Below are 19,565 nucleotides of genomic sequence, written 5' to 3'. Positions count from 1 at the left end.
ACATTTAAATTATACATTTAAGAAATTACAAATTTATCTTAAAAGATATAAATATAAAATGAGATTGATGTAGTATAGAATAAACGTTCTTTGTTGATTTTTGAATTTTTATTTTCCTCGAGAGAAACTAGAAATGCATATGAACTCGTTTCCACACACACACACTCATATGTCATGTGCAGCATTTTAAAGCTACTCCCACTTACGAGCTCCTGGGTGGCTTAGTCAGTTAAGCATCCGACTTGACTTCGGCTCAGGTCATGATCTCAAGGTTTTTGAGCTCTAACTGGACATCGGCTCTGTGCTGAAAGCTCAGAGCCTGGAGCCTGCTTCAGATTCTGTGTCTCCCTCTCTCAATTCCTCTCTCTCCCTCTCTTACCCTCCTCTGCTCTGCTTGTACTCTCTCTCAAAAATAAATAAACATTAGAAAAAGCTACTCCCACTTACACAAATTGCTAATTTGGATTAAATTATAATACTATATCACTGTGCCTATAGTTGCAAAATTTAAACTACCTAAAGCCTTTAAGATTTAGTTCATGTTATTTTTGGGGTTAGTTAAAAGTAACATTGTCAGTACAACTCTACAATCATTTATTATTCATCCAGTTAATTTTTAGGTAATAGTCACTAACCTCAAAGGTCTCTTTGGACTCATAATAGTTTCTTTAACAGAACTTAAAACAATTTTGCCATTTGCTGAGAATTCAAGATATTTTTGTAAAATACTTTAAAAATAAATCTTATTGTTACATTTATTTCTATATCTGTCAACCTCATTATATTTAAGCAAATCCAACATAAAATGTATTTATCTCTCTTTGTCTTGATGCAAACCAAGAATATTTTTCTGAGGGATGCCTGGGTGGCTCAGTCAGTGAAGCAGCCAACTTTGGCTCAGGTCATGATCTCTGGTTTGTGAGGTTCGAGCCCTGCGTGAGGCTCTGTGCTGACAGCTTAGAGCCTGGAGCTTGCTTCAGATTCTGTGTCTCTCTTTCTCTCTGCCCCTCTTCCTCTCACACTCTGTCTCTCTCTCTGTCTCAAGAATAAACACTAAAAATTATTATTTTCTGGAGATGCATAACTGCCAAGTATGAATGAAAGAAGGCAGAACCCATGTGAAGGTGGAACAGATTACATCATGTTATCAGGAATTTTAATTTCTTAATTTTACTATAAAGACTACCCTTCTCATTAACAATCCTTAACTTCCCTTGATATGTTTCCAAACTTTTAATCATTATTCCTTTTATAATTACCTGGGTAGTTCCTTAGGGAAATACTCTCAATGCCCTCAGTGTTCACAATTCTATTATAAATAGTGAGAAACTGTCATCTGATGTTCTCTGCTGAAGGTGGGTCTGCAAAGTACATATTTTTGCAACACAGATTGATGCAGCCAATAACCTTTTCATTTTAATCTTTATTTTGAACATACAACTGAGACCTTATTTGTAGACTTATTTGTTATCATAGTGCTTTCTTTTATGAAATTATATTACTGGGAAACATTCTTCTCTCTATCCACTCAAAACGTCATAGGGAGCTCATTACAATGGGGATTTATAAAATTTTATCCTTAATTTTTACCCATTCACTCTTCTCTATAAGTACCATTGATTTTCCCATTGTTGTTTTATTTATTTTTATTGTTTAAATTTGTTTGTTTGTTTGTTAATTTATTTATTTTGGTAGGTGAGAAGACAGCAGAGAAAAGAGAGACTCCCAAGCAGGCTCTGCAACAGTGGAGAGCCAAACACAGGGCTCAATCTCGGGAACGGTGAGATCATGCCCTGAGCTGAAATTGAGACTCTGACGCTTACTTGCCACACAGGTGCCCGCTTCACATTGTTGTTTTAAAAAAATATATGAATGGAGGTGAGAATATCCTGTCAGTGGGAATGATTGGACTAGTAATTATACCTTAACTGTTTTTCTTCATGGGAAATTCCTGAAAAGTTAATACATTTACAAATTTTTTTTAAATGTTTTATTTATTTCTGAGAGAGAGAGACAGCATGAGCAGGGGAGGGTCAGAGAAAGAGGGAGACACAGAATCTGAAACAGACTCCAGGCTCTGAGCTAGCTGTCAGCACAGAGCCCGACATGGGGCTCAAACCCAGGAACACTGAGATCACGACTTGAGCCAAAGCCGGATACTTAACCCAGTGAGCCACCCAGGCGCCCCCATTTTTTTTTTTTGTAAATTACATATTTTATCTTCTCAATCATTCTGACAGATAATTTACATTTGCAATAAACTGGCTTTTTCCCAGATGTCATCTGATCATCTGATCCCAGATCTAAGGAATCACCCAAACTTTGAGGAGTAGAGAGAAGCAGTGGTTTATTATCTCTAATTCAGCCTACTCCAGGGTCATACAAAGTTCTCTTGGTTTATCTAGGAGGACTGTTAAAAGGATAACTTTGCTTTGTCTTGAAAGATAAGCTAAATTTTAAATCTAAAAAATTAAGATAATAGAATAGGTAATCAAAGAGGCAGCAATATAAGGTCACTGAGGGTACAACACTGGAGGTAAATAAATCGGTTTGCATCTTAATCTGGTCAATTTGTGGTTGTCTGACCAGGAAGATGTACTTTGTCTCAGTGCTTTGATTTCCTCATTGCAAAGTGATTTTGCTAATAGAACCTGCTTCGTAGGACCTTTGCATGCATAAGGTGCAGTAAGGACTCAGTAAAAGTTAGCTCTTCTAACGGATATTATAAAGCTGAGACTGTTGTTGCTAGAAAAATCTGTCTTACCATGTTCTTATAATATTAGAATATTGTAATGTATTATATAAAGCTGACTTAGAGATCATGGCGTTGTAAAAAAAAAAAAAAAAAGGTAAGTGTGAACATTCCTGAGTATTAGTTACATGTAACATCTAAGCAAGGCAATTTAAAGAGTTCTCAAGATGAACAAGATAAACTACAACCACAGAGCTAATGATTATGTATAGAGGAAAAGAAATGTACACACATGCAGGGGCTAAACATTGGAAAAGTAGTATTAGTTTATGTGTCTTAGATACCTTGATACTTTTTCATATGTTTTATACTTCATTTATTTTTAATGTTTAGTTATTTTTGAGAGAGAGAGAGCAGTGGAAAAGTAGAGAGAGAGAGGGACAGAGAGAATCCCAAGCAGGATCCATGCTGTCACTACAAAGCCTGATGTGAGACTCGAACCCACAAACTGTGAGAGCCTGACCTGAGCTGAAATCAAGAGTTGGACGCTTAACCACCTGAGCCACCCAGGCACCCCTGTGTTTTATACTTTAAGCAAGATAGTGGTACTGTTAATACAAGTTGACTGTTAATTAGAGAATCATGGGTTCATCCAGTAGGGTCAGGAGTTGTTACATCGAGAAACCCCTGCCCTTAGCCCTATTCTTCAGCTATCCTGCAGCTGCCCTCTGACTCAGTATTTCCACCCTTGAAAGGTACCAAAAGATGAATTACAATCATGGAATCTATGGTAAGGAGTAACTTAGAATTAAAACTTTGGTGCTTATCTGGGTCTTGGGTGGCTTAGTTGGTTAAGTGTCTGACTCTTGATTTTCACTCAGGTCATGATATCGGGGTCAGGAGATTGAGCACCACATGGGGCTCTGTGCTGAATGTGGAGCCTGCTTAAGATTCTCTCTCTCTCTCTCTCTCTCTCTCTCTGCCTGTCCCCTGCTCTATTGAAAGCTCGCTCTCTCTGTCAAAAAAAATTAAATTAAATAAAAAATAAAATTAAAAACTCCTTTGATGCTTATTATGTTATCTGCTCAATTCATAGCATATTTAATTATAGTATTAAACATTTAAAGGGTAAGAAATAGTTCATAGAGATTAAGTCACTTAAATTTATCCTGCTACTAATAGCAGGCACCATAATGTAATCATGGAGCTTGTACATTTTTTTAATATATAAAAGGATGTCTCTAGCAATACCCTTTTTCAACATGTCAAGCAAATACTTCTCCTCCTGAGCTTTTTCAATTCATGCCCTTCATGTTTAATATTTCTACACTGTTTCTCACTAACTCACAAGTCACCTCCTCAGAGAAATCTCTGCTCACCCTGTCTTCACCCTGTCTCCTCTTATTTCTTACCTCCCTAGCATGTTGTACTTTTGTCACAGCATATCTGCTTTCTGGAGTATCTTGCTGGTACATTTGTGTATTGCTCACTCTTTTTCAGTGAGAATAAAGTATGATTCAAGCCAGAATCTTGTACGTCTTGTTCACTCTCAGACTTCCAGAATTTAGAATTCTTCTTGATATAAGAAATATATCAGTCATATAATTGGCTTTGAGGTTTGTAATTCAATTATGATAAGCAATTATAAGCAAAAGCCCATTTGTAAAAGAGTAATATACCCTTCAAACCTCTATTACTATGGGGAGCTTAAAATCCCAAGATGGTGCTAAACCTAAAATACATCCTTGAGGACTTATGGCATGTTTTTACTTGTTGAAAGAAACAAGTTGGGAAAAGTGTAGTAAATGGGAAAATACATTGTTTGGAGAACCTTTTCTTTGTGATAACATTAAATGTGAATATGAATAAGAAGGTGTAGACTTGCTCGGTTCTGAAAACCAGTGGAATCTGAAATAACATGTCACCTAACCTTTATTTCATGATATTTATCTATTGACAGAATTTTAATAGTGGGTGCAGCAATCAGACAAGCACAGAATTTAGCTAAACAAAATAAAATATGACTAGACATTTCATATGTTGAAGGCATAAATCATATGTTGACATAAGGCAGGGCAAATATGTCAATAACTAAATTGTAACACCAATATGTAAGTTGGTAAGTTGGATAGATTTTAGCCATTCCCTACAACCATCAATTTGACTAGAATCATATTTGTGCCTTGTGATTTTAACATTATTGTAATGCTCTAGCAAAATATAAATGTCCAATTTTAATAATATATGATATCAATGTATGTAGTTTTCTACTTTACTGATAAAGAACTAACAAATACCAATGGCAATTACTTATAAGACATACTAAAGGATTTGATGATGCCTACATGTTCTTATCTTGGCCATGGAGCAATATCTGCACTGATTTTTAAATTATTTGAATTAGAATAAGGATAAATGTGACTCAAAAGTTTCAAGAATAAAAGAGATCCATTCATTTTTTTTTTTCCTCCGTAGGCACTACAGACTGGCTCTGTGTTAAGGCGATGCCAAATTTCACAGATGTGACAGAATTTATTCTTCTGGGTTTGACCAGTCATCAGGAGTATCAAGTTCTCTTTTTTGTGGTATTCCTAGTAGTTTACATGATTACTCTGTTAGGGAACATCGGTATGATCGTTATGATCAGCATCAGTCCTCAGCTTCAGAGCCCTATGTACTTTTTCTTGAGTCATTTGTCTTTTGTCGATGTGTGGTTCTCTTCCAATGTCACCCCCAAAATGCTGGAAAACTTATTATCAGAGACAAAAACTATTTCGTATGTGGGGTGTTTGGTGCAGTGCTACTTTTTCATTGCCCTTGTCCACGTAGAGGTCTATATCTTGGCAGTGATGGCCTTTGATCGGTACATGGCGATCTGCAACCCTTTGCTTTATGGCAGTAGAATGTCCAGGACTGTCTGTGTTCGACTTATCTCTGTGCCTTATGTCTATGGATTCTCTGTTAGCCTCATATGTACACTATGGACATATGGATTGTACTTCTGTGGAAACTTTGAAATCAACCACTTCTATTGTGCAGACCCTCCTCTTATCAAGATCGCCTGTGGGGGGGTCCACATCAAAGAATACACGATGATTGTTATTGCTGGAATTAACTTCACATATTCTCTCTCTGTGGTCCTCGTCTCCTACACCCTCATTGTAGTCACCGTGCTACGTATGCGCTCTGCTGATGGCAGGAAGAAGGCTTTCTCCACATGTGGATCCCACTTGACAGCTGTTACCATGTTTTATGGGACTCTCATATTCATGTACCTCAGGCGTCCCACAGAAGAGTCTGTGGAGCAAGGGAAAATGGTGGCTGTGTTTTATACCACAGTGATCCCCATGCTGAATCCCATGATCTACAGCCTGAGGAACAAGGATGTGAAAGAAGCAGTCAACAAAGCAATTGCCAAGGCAAATGTGGGGTGGTGAAACTTCAATAGATTTTTTTTGTGTATGTTGCTACCTGTTATAAATGCTCAGGCATAAAAGTCCTAATGCAACAAAGATTTTCTAAAGGTAATTCTTATATGTAATAAAAGGTCCAACCTAACACAGTGATGTTTTACTCCATGAATGGACTCTAACTGCTAAGCCTGCTTTATTCTACAAGTACAACCACATAACAAACTGACCTATTGCTGCAATTCACAGTGTATATAAAACTAAGTGTAGGTTACATAAGGTTAAGTGTAGTCACTGGAAGAACTCATAAATAAGTTAATAAGTTAATTATAAGTTAATTTATAGGTGCCCTTGTTAGATTCAAACATGATTTCCTAGGGTTTTTTTTCTCTATACATATGCTTCTCTACCCATGTTTCATATGAGATTTATAATTTCATAAGGAAAAGAGTAAGAATTCATGTCTTTTCCATGACCTTTAGGATGCTAATGGTCCCTGAGTTACCAAAAAAAAAAAAAAAAGAAAAAGTGTTTCATAAGGTTCACACAAACATAGACCTTTGAAAATGGAATTGTATTCACAATCTTCAACCCATGTTTAACCAGGTCCAATGACCTTATGTACAGAGTACAATTATAAGGTCTGTCCTCAGGAATGAGTTATTGGATAGATAACTGTGTTCCTGCTTCAATAAGCTCTTCAATGACTCTCACTCTACTCCTTAGTTTGGGTTCTGGTATAAATATCATGATATTAAAAGGGTGAATACTTACAACAAAGGAATTTTGTGTCCTCGTCATAATGAAAAAAAAAAACAGTATGAATTTTCTGATATGTAAAATCTGACCTTTGGCTCCCAGACTTTGTCCTATTAAAACTTTGGTTGCAATGATTTGAAATTAGTGCTGGATCCTAGTTTTTTCTCATTAACATTGCATTCTTTGGCTCTGTATTTAGCAGCCCAAATCAAGATTTCAGTGCCTTGAGTGGATCAGCCATTTACTGTTCAACCAAATGCTATTGTACTAAAGGTCCATTCAAATTTGATCAATAGTATTTAAAATGGTACCCCACTGGGCCTGGTTAAACATCCGCAAAAGCTCACTATTCAAGTTATCTTGATTGGTGCATCTATAGCCTACTTAAGCTACATTCCATTCTTGCTACAGGTAGAATAAATTCCATCTATCTTTGATGACATCTGCTAATTTACTGTCATAAAGGCAAATGGTAAATAGAAATGATTCTTGGTGAGTGAGATTATTCTAGTGTAAGTACTAATCCAGTTAAAAGCTGTGCATAATTGGGGCGCCTGGGTGGCTTAGTCGGTTAAGCGTCCGACTTTCGCTTAGGTCATGATCTCGCGGTTCGTGGGTTCGAGCCCCGAGTCGGGCTCTGTGCTGACTGCCAGCTCAGGGCCTGGAGACTGTTTCAGAGTCTGTGTCTCCCTCTCTCTCTGACCCTTCCCTGCTCACGCTGTCTCTCTCTCTCTCTCCTAGAAATAAATAAAAATATTAAAAAAAAACTGTGCATAATTGAGTATGTACAGATGGACTCTGTGAAATAGCATATACCTGTAGTAATACCACCATCAACATGGACTAATTCAAGGATAGAGGAGAGTATTATTACTTGGGCTACCTTACTGATTAACCAGGGGCTGCTTTCTTTGCGAATGGATTTGAGGAAAGGTAGATAAAAAGGAGAGAGGAGTTCTCTTTGGTAACATTAGATAATGAACAGGAGGAAAGAATACCATTGGTTGGTATTGGAAACCATGTCAACAATAGGTTTTGTTTTTTGTTTGTTTGTTTTTGCTTTATGTTTTAGACCACCCAGATTTACTTCTAAGAGGAGCTAGTGTCAAGTACAAAAATGAGGGCTGCTCAAGGAACAGCTTTCACAGATGTTGACACTATGCTAAGATCATATTTTCTGTGGTCTTTATGACAACCATATCCCTCCTATTTTATTCTTTGTTGTAGGAATAAAAACACTGAGCATCCAGCTATTGAACACAGTTCCCATTTTTCCTTATTAGCCAGGTATGTAACCTTGTTATGCAATTTTAGCGATGAACTGTCAGTAGAAACTTATATACAAAACCCAAGGGTCATCTTTTCAAGGTCAAAGCCACTAGACCTGAAATTTTTCCTCCCCCCTCCTTCTCAAAAATGTTGCCACTGAAATGGTTGCACTAGAGCAAGACATGGAAGCCCTATATTAAAGGTATAATCACCTTACTCAAACCCCTACTTCACACAATTTCCAGAGAAAAGAATAAAATCCTCTTACTAAGTCATTGTATTTTGAAGGCTCACTAGTTATAGCACTTAGTCAGTATCCTAAGCCTCCCCCTAGGTGTTGTAATAATACTTTTCTAAAACATGATCTTTGGAGTCTCACCTCTTCATCTTACTACTTCTGAGGGAATTTTTTTGCTTTGAGGATAACTGAGTCTCCTAAGATGTTTGCCTATTCTCCTGGTATTGAGTGAAGTGTATCTGGTCCTCTGTCAAAACCAAAAAAAAGCAAAAACTTAACCCTCCTGTCACACATATTAGTTTATAGCCTCCTTCCTTCACTGCTTGATGAGTCCTTGGACTTGGCACAGCTTCCAATGGTCGTGTTAGTTGCTTATAAATCCATCTTGTCCTAACTTCTAGGCCACTTTTCTCTACTGGCATTTTCATATACAAGTTTCTTTCTTGGGCCCAGGCATTCTTAGTTGTTTTATCTGCCCTGTGTTTGTAGGTATAGACTGAGTGATCTTCCATCAGTCATTTTAGCCAACATTTACTGTTACCTATTATGGATTGAATTCCCCATTCAATTCCCCAAAATATCTTAAGATATTTTGTGTTAAGATAAGGTCACATTGGAGTAGGGTGGACCCTTAATCCTGTATGATTAGTATCCTTACAAGAAGGAAATATTGGGGCTCCTGGGCCGCTCAGTAGGTTAAGTGTCTGACTTCGGCTCAGGCCATGGTCTTGCAGTTCGTGAGTTCAAGCCCTGCGTTGGGCTCTGTGCTAACACCTTGGAACCTGGAGCCTGCTTTGGATTCTGTGTCTCCCTCTCTCTCTGCCCTTCCCTACTTGCACTCTGTCTCTCTCTCAGAAAATAAATAAACATTAAAAAGAAAGGAAATATAGACACAGGCACAGAGAGAAGATGGCCATATGAAGAGTAGCAGAGATTGGAGTTATGCAGCCACAAGCCAAGGAACATCTGAGGCTACTATAGGCTACAAGAGACCAGAAGAGCTCCTTCCCCAGAACTTTCTGGGGAGCATGGGCCTGCTGATACTTTGAGTTCAGATCTTAGGCTCCAGAATGTGAGAAATTAAATTTTTGTTTCTTTAAGCCACTTAGTTTGTGGCATTTTGGTAAAGAAGACTGATAAAACTATGGTTTTGTTTCTGTCATGTTGGAACTCTGGTTTTTCTATGAGGCTTTTTTAGTCTCCCAGCCTCTACTGGGAGGTAAACTATCATCCATTCTGCTCTGGGAGTGCTTCAAGCTCATTGAACTTACCCTCAGTAGCTGTGTGTTTCTGTAGCAGCCTCACCTGAATCTGGTATGTTACCCAGAAGAAGGGCACCCGGCTTCTTTGCAATGATTCACTAACCTTTAAATTCTCCTCACATTGCAAGTCTCAGGTTGAGCCCTTACTGCTTGTGGTGAAAAGAAACATGACTCTCTCGTTGTTATGAGTTTTCTTCCATTCTCCAGTTCACTGCATAAGATTTTAACATTATGCTTTTTAAAATAAAATAACCAAAACCAAAACAACAAGAAAGATATCAAAGGTATCTCCCTTTGTTGAGTTCTTGCTCTTGGCAGTTGAGAGTCATGAATTCCAAGATTAATTTCTCTGCTGTCATATCCTCCCTCCAAAACTTTAAGAACTTGAAAGTCATAATTATAATTTATTGCTTTCTCACCAGAATCTGTATCATTTACAGTCACTTAGAACACATTATGGCTGCTTTAATAATGGTGTTGAGGTTGGATGAAGAAAATATAAAAATAATTTTTAAAACATATAATTTAATATGACAATATTGATGTTTTCACATAAATCTAAAATCTAAACTTAACTACGGAATCTATACTAAGATAACTTGTCATAACTTAAGTTAACCTTGTTATCAAAGATTTCTGATTAACGCTTATTCAGTAATTTCTGAAATTTTTGCTACTTTCTATTTATGATGATTGGCACAGTTTTTTCTCATTTTTAGTGGCTGTCATCTAAAGTTAAGATTTTGGATTTATTTAAAGAAAATTATGAGTTAATTTAAGAAAATATGTCAAATAAAGAATAAATATGATATTCCAATGGAGAAAAGTCATAAACCATAATCATAACTAAAAGTCAGAAAACACAATCGATGGATAAGTAACCACAATCACACACACACATATAATATATGAATATATTATATATACATATATATAATACTTTGCATATATTTTATAGTATAATGCATACAGCAACTTGGGGTCTTATTTGTCTATCAGTCTCTACTTCCCGTGGGGTTTATATATATCCCTTCGCTTTAAGTTTTTCACAGTCCAGTAATTTCTGCAATGTCCAAGACTATGAAGCTGTATAAATAAGACAAAATCCAGCAAGTCTGTGTTCATATCATTGTTTAATTTTAGTCATGTAATATTCAAACAACATTGGAAAGAACTCAGGTATCCAGTATTCCCACATTGTTCAATGAACTATACCTCTAGGGCAGAACCAGCTTTTGAGTTTCTGAGTTTCATAAGCCCTATGCACTCAGAACTTAAACATGTTAAAGCAACTTTTCATCTTTTTCTCACCACTAAGAGGTGAGAAACAGGTTTTGAGGATCCTGTTTGATAGAAGTCAGAGATATTATTCAATGCCACTTAGTTAGAAGTGGTAAAACTTAGGTTTGAACTCAAGACCATAATATCCCAACAAGTAACTACTATTTTATTAAGATGCTATAGCTTGAAGGCAGACAGATTTTGATTTCTGGTCATGCCTCAGTTTGAATCACGAGGCTCTTGAGATGAAAACAGGGATGACAGAGGATAAAAAGGGAAATTGGCTCACGGAAGGTAAGTACTCATATATTACCTTGGCACATACAAAATGTGTGGCTTCATTTTGTTCATTTGATAATGAACTTCATTTTGTTTGTTGTTTGTTCATCTTATTAGTTATTAATTATTCCTAACTTCATTATTGAATGAACAAAATGTATTGCCTGGGTCATTAGATCTGTTCTAACACCTGCTACAGTACATGGGTCAGAAGAGCACAGTCTTATAATTCAGCAGACTGATTTATTTAGAATACATTCACTTTCTACTTGTCTTATTGTTGGAGGAGGCCATTGAGAGGACATGACTGCCAGTTGATCCTTGAGCTGGACCTTGGCAATTGGAGGCTCCTTACTCCTTCTCTGGTCCTTGGAATGTTTTCCCACAGTGGGAATCATTTTCAAGGATTTGGCCTGGAGACAGCAAAGTATTGTTGTTGAAGACCATCTGGACATATATGTGGCTGAAACCCGTTACGTCCTCCATAGAAACTTTTAAGGTTCTAGGAGGTGACAGTGGATATTTACTTGTTTTATAGCCACCCAAGACAAGCCTCACATGTGAGTTTCCTTGCTTATAAAACTACCACTTACGAATCTGAAGTGCTCTGCCTCTTTCCTTGGTCTCTCTTTGTCCTTGTGCAAGGGGGTTAATTTCAGATTTCACCAAGGAAACTCCCAAGGTTGGGAATTAACACTTATAAAAAAAGTTGTGTCATTTTAAAGCCACAGGAACCACCCAAAGTAACTTAATAAAAATAAATAACAAAGAAGTGTGTTTTGTTTTTGAGTAAAATCAGCATAAAATTAAAACCTAAGAGCAGAGAGTGTAACGAGGCTTGACAAAAAGCAAGTACTTGGGCCTTGAAGGATAAGAACAAAGATGTCTCTTGTTTGGATTTCTTATGTTTCTTTCTCTACAGACCAGTTTTCTGTTTCTCAGTGCATGGGGAACTCACAATGGCAACCTAAGCTCCAGAATTCACTTAACCTAAGATGATTAGTTGACTCTCACTGGAATTACAGAACTATGTCAAATTCTCTTGAAATGCATTTGATTGGCTTATCCTCAGTCCTGTGATCACCCATGTACTATGCTTATGGGGTAGGGCTACTAGTGCAATGGCAATTGTCACATTCCACCTCTGTGAAGGAGATTCTCAGAGGGAACAGGGTTTTTGTAAATAGAAAAACAGTCTATACTGTGCTTCTTTTGTTTACTCACCCATTCATTCACTTCACTCTTTCACCATGCAGAGTAGTTACAGGGGTTATATTAGACACTGAGAGTGGTACATTGTAGAAGGTAAATTCATTCCACCAAATCCTGAGAATTGAGCAAATTGTGTGTCTGAGCCAGACCCAAGCATGTCATAACATATTGTCAGACTAGCAAAGCAGAAGGGGTATTTGTACTGGAGTCTGGTGGATTTCACCAAAAACAATCAGGACTGATAATTTGTCCTTTATTTCTTTTTTATATGCTTAGAATACTTGTTTTCCCTACTGGAACTGCCTTATCCTACATGTGTCCTTATTTTCCGAGAAGAACACACACACGGTGCTCCCACACTTGAAAGACCTCTCAAGGCGCTTATGACTGGTTGTGGATGCTGCTGGAATTTTGCCGTGGTTGCACATTAATTGGCTTAATCACCTTTATCTGATCCTTTGACTCCCCCTGAGTCTAACTGCGTATCAAAATTTGTTTTTGTAGTTATTTGAATGATATCTGCCTCCTCTACCAGACTGTTCAGCCCTCTCAGAGAACGAATGTGTTTGTTTCAGGTCACAAAAGTGAAGCACACAGTAGACATTATACATTTAAATTTATGAGTGAAAAAAACAAATCTATAACATTACAGTTTACAGTTTAAGTGGGCTTTGGATTATTTTGCTTAATATATTATCAATCCAACATGGAGCTATATTCTTGAAATGTGCCTGTCCCTAGGACTTTGAAAGTCCCCATATATCTAAAACTTCAGAGAAACTTTGGAAAGCACAGGTTTGCTTAGGGAATTTAGGGATAGATCTACGCTTTTGCTTTGATAGGGTAATCAAGGGGAGTAAAACTTTCTAAAAGGTAATCTTGATTCTTCAGATCTGCATAGCAAAAAACATGGCATCTTTTCAAAGGACATGATAATTGTGTAATACCAGGGAATGGCCAGTAGTGAATCTAATGGTGGTCAGAGGCAGAGTGAGGAGTGACGGTTAGCAGACCAGATACAGTTGGGGGCAGGCTATTGCATGAAATGACATGGGGATGGACAAAAAATTTACTTCACCACCTTCCCTGCCCCTTCCTCTGTCCTCCACCAGTATACAAAGCAGAAACAGCTTTGAAAGAAACAGTTGATTCTTGTTATCAGTTGAACAGGAACTATCCAGGTCAGGGCTATCAGAGTCCTACACCTAAACAGTTGGAATTTATTAAAAGTCTAAATTCTACTCCTTTAAATATTTCCTCTTATTAAAGACTGTATGAAAAATAGAATTGATATACAAAATAATTTTACTCATATAAAGAATGATAAAAATGAATTTACTCCATCAAAAGACTATAAAAGATTATAAAAACATTATATCTACATGTGGCATTGCACCAAGTCATTTTTTAAAGCTTGTTAGAAGCAGGATATAACATTTGTCAATTAATTTCCTCAAGGCATTTTTTACTTCCTGGTTCCTCAAGCTATAGATCATTGGGTTTAGCATAGGAATTACAATTGTGTAGAACACAGAGGCCATTTTGTCTGTGTCAAGGGAATGGTTTGATTTTGGCTGCAGATACATGAAGATCAGAGTCCCATAAAATATAGTCACAGCAGTCAGATGAGAGGCACAGGTTGAGAAAGCTCTGCACCTCCCTTCTGTAGATTGGATTTTCAAGATGGCAGCCACAATGTATAAGTATGAAATAAGAACAGTGGTCAAAGAGCTGATCATGTTGAAACCCGCGAAGATGAAAATCAAGATTTCTTTGAGACTGGTGTCTGAGCAGGCAAGGGCCATTAAAGGGACATCATCACAATAAAAGTGATTGATGATATTCGGGCCACAATAAATCAGTTGGAAAGTAACAACTGTGTGGAGCAAAGCAACAGAAAAGCTGTATAAGTAGGGGCCTGTTACTAGTTGCATACACACTTTTGGGGACATGATCACCATGTAGAGAAGAGGATTGCAGATGGCCACATAACGGTCATAAGCCATAACCGCAAGAAGGAGCATCTCTGAAATCAGGAAGTTCAGAAAAAAGCCCAACTGTGTTGCACATGCATAGAATGATATAGATCTGTGCTTGGTCAGGAGGGTCTCCAGGAACTTGGGGGCTATTGATGAGGAGTAACAGAGGTCTACAAAGGCCAGATTACTGAGAAAAAAGTACATGGGTGTGTGAAGTCGAGAATCCAATCGGATTAATGAAATCATCCCAAGGTTCCCTACCAAAGTTAGAGTATATACCACTGAAATGAGCAGAAAGAGAATGAGTTCAATCTCTCTATGGACTGAAAAACCCAAAAGAATGAATTCTGTCACCCTGGTGCTATTCCTTTCAGCCATTTATTCCCGTCTTTCAGCTGCTGAAAAAAGACAAAATAGAGTCAGAGATAAATTATTAGGTCAAGGAACTGTCACTGGATGCCAACTTTTGTGTGTTTTAGCTTCAGAAATCACAGTCCACTGAGGTGGAATATGGGAACAAATAAACACATCCCATTTCAAACTCTCCTTGCTAGCTCTTCATAATTTGATGAGGCCAAAAATTGAGGGCCAATAAAAAAATCAATTAAGGACTATATAGTAAAAATAACAATGAAAAAATGTGTATGTAAAGGCATTTAATATTGTAGATTTAGATTATTTTAAATTACATTGGATAAGGGGAAGAAAACAATTTTTTTCCTGTCCCTTTATTTTCTTCTTGGTGGAGCAAAACTCTAATGTATTAACATATCTTTTTGAATAGATATTTTTCTATTTTAATAAATATGCATTATTTGAAGTGAAAAGTTAAGCAGAATATTCAGTGGGAAGAAAATGTGAGTCATTAAATGTTTCTACTTGTGGATCAGGCAAATTTTGAAATGTACACAGTTAATTCTTTTTTAAATACTGCATTCTAAAAATTGAAAACAACCATTATTCTAACACTTGGAATAGTGTTAGAATATGTATATTTTTAAAAAGTATAATTCCTAGATTAGACTATTTTATGGCATTCTGTTTTAATTACTGTCAAAATTTATAATTAGGGATGTTTTCCACCATCTCTGGCAAATTTTCAGTGAAACTATAGAATAAATTATTACTTTTAAAACTTGGCAATCTCTTGGTCAAGAGAAAGAATAATTTTCAGGAAGCAATATTCCTGTCATGTGATATTTGTAAAGTTTCCATTATTAAAGAAATGACCTTCATATGTACAGTTATGAATATATCAGTATAATTTCTTGGTCCAGTTTAGGGATCCAACCTGTCAGTCAGTCTTCAACTGAGGTAACCATAGGAAGATTAAGCAGAAAAATGAGATAGCCTGGGTTATGGACAGTCTTCCTTTGGTTGGTGAAAATCACTTCTCCATATTGGATTCTATATTCACAGGACATACAAAGCCATGTCTTTCTCCAATTGCCAACATATTCACAAAGTCTCCTTAGATCCTTGGCTTCCAGTGCCTTCTCACCTCCACCTCTACAGTTGAAATTAATTAATCTTATTTCTCTGTATGTAACTCACCTATGGTTATCATAACCTGTGTGCTGTAGTTATTAGGAGTTATATGCCTCTTTCCACCTCTGAATGTGGACTGTGAATGCTAAATTTAATTTCGGGAGGAAAGTGAAAGAAAAAATTCTCACCATATTAAATACATATATACTTAACGTGTGTGAAATAGGAAGAATAATTTCCATTCTTCCCCAAACATATTACCCAAGGAAATTTTTATTTTAAACAATTTTGTGTGAACGGTCAGAAAAATAGTCTTTTAAATTTTATCTTCTTCATTTATTGATTCAGCTCAATACTGTAAATGATACCTAATGCATTCTCCAAAATTAATATATATGTATGCACACATTCATATATATACACACATGAACACATACATGCATTTATACAGATATATATGTGATGTATAAATATGTAGATATACACCATATATTGTATGCCTCCAAACACACACATACATACTTGCATACATAAAATCTGACATTAAAACAATTTTCTGTCTCATCCATTTACTTTCTCCTCAGTAGAAGCAAAGCTAACTTTGTGAGAGGTATGTTCTTGAGCTGGCATCTTACCACAGCTGTTAGTGTTAGAGCTCACTGTTCTGGGGGTAGAACAAAAAGAAAACTGAAAGGGGCACCTGAGTAGCTCAGTTGGTTAAGTGTCCAGTTCTTGATTTTGGCTCAGGACATGATTTCATGGTTCATGAGACTGAGCCCTGCATTGCGAAGCCTGCTTGGGATTCTCTCTCTTCCCTTCTTTTTGCCCATCTCTCTCTCTCTCTCTCGAAATAAATAAATAAACTTTCTTTAAAAAAGGGAAACAAGAAAGTACGGATGTGGTCAACATTCCCTAATTCAAGACATGAGATCTCTTTGATGTTTGAGAGGTGGCAGTTTCGGTATTGGGTTACTTTTTTTTGCACACACACACCAGAATCACGCTCATTTTCTTTCCTTGTACATCCATTAAAAAAAGAAGAAGAATAAAACCCTTCAAAATCCACACTGTCATCAATTTCAAATTTTGAAAAGATCAACTCCCATTTTTATTACCACCTTAGCTTATGAATGTCTTTTTGTTACACACTGTTTGAACCCATAAAATTTTTCTCCTGAGACAAAGGCAATTCTCACACACAAATGCTTGTCTTGTGCAGGCACTAGCTTAAGTTTTACCAACAGATAAAACATGTTTTCTTTTTTTTTTTTTTTAAATATTTTTATTTATTTCTAGGACAGAGAGAGAGAGCGCAAGTAAGGTAGGGTCAGAGAGAGAGGGAGACACAGAGTCTGAAACAGGCTCCAGGCTCTGAGCTGTCAGCACAGAACCCGACGCGGGGCTCGAACCCACGAACCGCGAGATCATGACCTAAGCGAAAGTCGGACGCTTAACCGATTAAGCCACCCAGGCGCCCCAAAACATGTTTTCTTTTAAAGGAAGCCTGAGTCGCAGGGAGCTATTGAGGGCAACAACTTATTTTGGGAGTGTTAGGAGGGTTATTTCATTCTTGGGTATAAATGTCAGACCCATCTAGTTGGAACAGAATTATACAGGGTCATCTATTTTCTTTTTAGTGAGGAAAACTGGATGACTCGGGGAAGGGGGTCTGTTGAAATGACCACCTGTACCTATTTAACCTACCTGGTTGTGGAAGAAATGTTCCCCTGTATGTTTTTGCAGGGGCCTCCATTCAATGATGCTCAAATAGGGAGGGTATGTGAATGTGTGATATAGGCCTTTATACAATGGAGTCTTTACTCCCTAGAGAGTTAATTCCCAGTGAACCGCGGACATGACTGCCATAGGGTCCCTGACTATCCAGGGCCCAATTGTGATTAGAAAGTTCTAATTAGAAAAATATTAGTTCATAAAAACGAAGTAAACATTCATATTCAAACTAGAATGATCTCACCATGAAATCACCAGTCTTTGGTTACCTATGTCCAATCTATAAACAAAACAAAGAAAAGCAAAACCGGATGGCGAGCAATTGAAATGGCACCACCATTTCCAATGTATTCTCATTGTTTGTTCATAATTGTCCCTTCCTATCCCTGTGGCCTTCTTAGGGGTATTCTGATTTCATCATTTGTCTTACCTAACTAAATGTGTTTTATACCTAAAAGTTTTAGTATTTAAGCAAACAATTCTGTTTATTTTTTCTTTGCTAAGCATGGGCATTGAAATAGTAATGAATCCTCCTTATTTATACTTTGGAGAGTTGACATTTAACTGTTAAAGTCACGTAGCGTTAATTTGTTGTATGACCTGAGGCAAGAACCTAAGGTATTTGTCCAAGTGGCTAATTTCCCGATGTTATTTAATTAAATAATCCATATTTTTTTATTAATTTACAATTTGAAAATATTTTATTTACTAAACTAATGAAATAAAATCAACTAGTTTTTGATTATAATAAAGACCTTAGAGTTTTAGAAACCTATCAAAGGCATTTTATATATCCTTTCTTTTGTAAAAAAATAAAAATAAAAAACAAAAAATACATTTACATAATATAAAGTATATGCATATATATGCTGATTATAAAACTTTATATGTAGGAAGATATACATATAAATATAAAAATAAATATAAATATTTCAGGGAGTCTGGTGGCTCAGTCAGTTAAGTGGCTGACTTCAGCTCAGGTCATAATCTCATAGTTCATGGGTTTGAGCCTCGCATTGGGCTCTATGCTGATAGTTCAGAGCCTGAAGTCTGCTTCAGATTCTGTGTCTCCCTTTCTCTCTGACCCTCTCCCACTCACATTCTGTCTGTCTCTCTCTCAAAAATAAATAAACATTAAAAAATATTTTTAAATAAGAAATATGTCACATATAATATATATCATCTACTAGAGGTAAATGTTCTTCAAGTTTAGGGCCATTTTTGTTTTTCTTTTTCCTTTATATTTTTACGTATTTTATTAAATTGGACTCATAGAGTGCATGACAATTTACTACATATAATTACCATTTTTTACCAATAGCATATCAGGATTTTACATACTATTTAAGTTTCTTCCCAAATCATGTTTTCTGCTATCTATTAACAGTTCCTATTTTAACATTTTGTGTTTTTTTAATTAGTAAAATAACAATTTTTTATTCAAAATTTGTTTAGAATAATCCAGTATTTTAGGGTAGAATGCTAAAAAATAGAAATGTTGGATAACGAGGTGTGTCTACTTTAAAACTTTTTACCTTTTGCTTTTCTTTTCCTGACAATGTTCCTTAGAAAGCTGTTTGTGTTTACATGTAGTCTGCAATTTATTTATTTTTAATTATTTTTTAATGATTATTTTTGAGAGAGAGAGAAGAGCATGAGCAGGGAAGATGCAGATAGACAAAAAGAGACACAGAATCTGAAGCAGGCTCCAGGTTCTGAGCTGTCAGCACAGAGCCCAATGCGGGGCTCAAGCTCACAAACCATGAGATCATGACCTGAGTTGAAGTTGGATGCTTAACCGACTGAGCCACACAGGTGCTCCACGTTGCCTGCAATTTATATCCTTCTACTTCTCCCAACTCATTCCAGTAGAATTTTACTTATTCTTTTCAAAATCCCCTTAAGATCATGTTATTTAGTTAACAACTTTTTATCAATATATTCCAAATTACTGATTCCTCGATT

The 19,565-nt window shown here is 36.5% G+C and overlaps 2 protein-coding genes across 2 annotated transcripts; one reads left to right on the top strand and one right to left on the bottom strand.

The window, feature by feature from the left end:
- The first annotated feature begins 5,196 nt into the window (after positions 1-5,196).
- Positions 5,197-6,129, top strand: LOC120225242 (olfactory receptor 5M9). The gene has a single exon (XM_039223496.1). It carries the CDS (start codon positions 5,197-5,199, stop codon positions 6,127-6,129), a length of 933 nt encoding a protein of 310 aa, XP_039079427.1.
- Positions 6,130-13,802: 7,673 nt separating this feature from the next.
- Positions 13,803-14,759, bottom strand: LOC120225256 (olfactory receptor 1038-like). The gene has a single exon (XM_039223509.1). The coding sequence runs from the start codon at positions 14,757-14,759 to the stop codon at positions 13,803-13,805; it is 957 nt and encodes a 318-aa protein (XP_039079440.1).
- Positions 14,760-19,565: the final 4,806 nt, after the last annotated feature.

This window comes from Hyaena hyaena, unplaced genomic scaffold (genome assembly GCF_003009895.1).
Source record: "Hyaena hyaena isolate Hyena2069 unplaced genomic scaffold, ASM300989v1 scaffold_1365, whole genome shotgun sequence".
NCBI lineage: Eukaryota > Metazoa > Chordata > Mammalia > Carnivora > Hyaenidae > Hyaena > Hyaena hyaena.
The sequence above is the reverse complement of the archived record's forward strand: the minus strand, read 5'-3'. Positions and strand labels throughout refer to the sequence as shown.

Coding starts and splice junctions, on each gene's coding strand:
- LOC120225256 (XM_039223509.1), bottom strand. CDS start 14,759: ATGGCTGAAAGGAATAGCACCAGGGTGACAGAATTCATTCTTTTGGGT.
- LOC120225242 (XM_039223496.1), top strand. CDS start 5,197: ATGCCAAATTTCACAGATGTGACAGAATTTATTCTTCTGGGTTTGACC.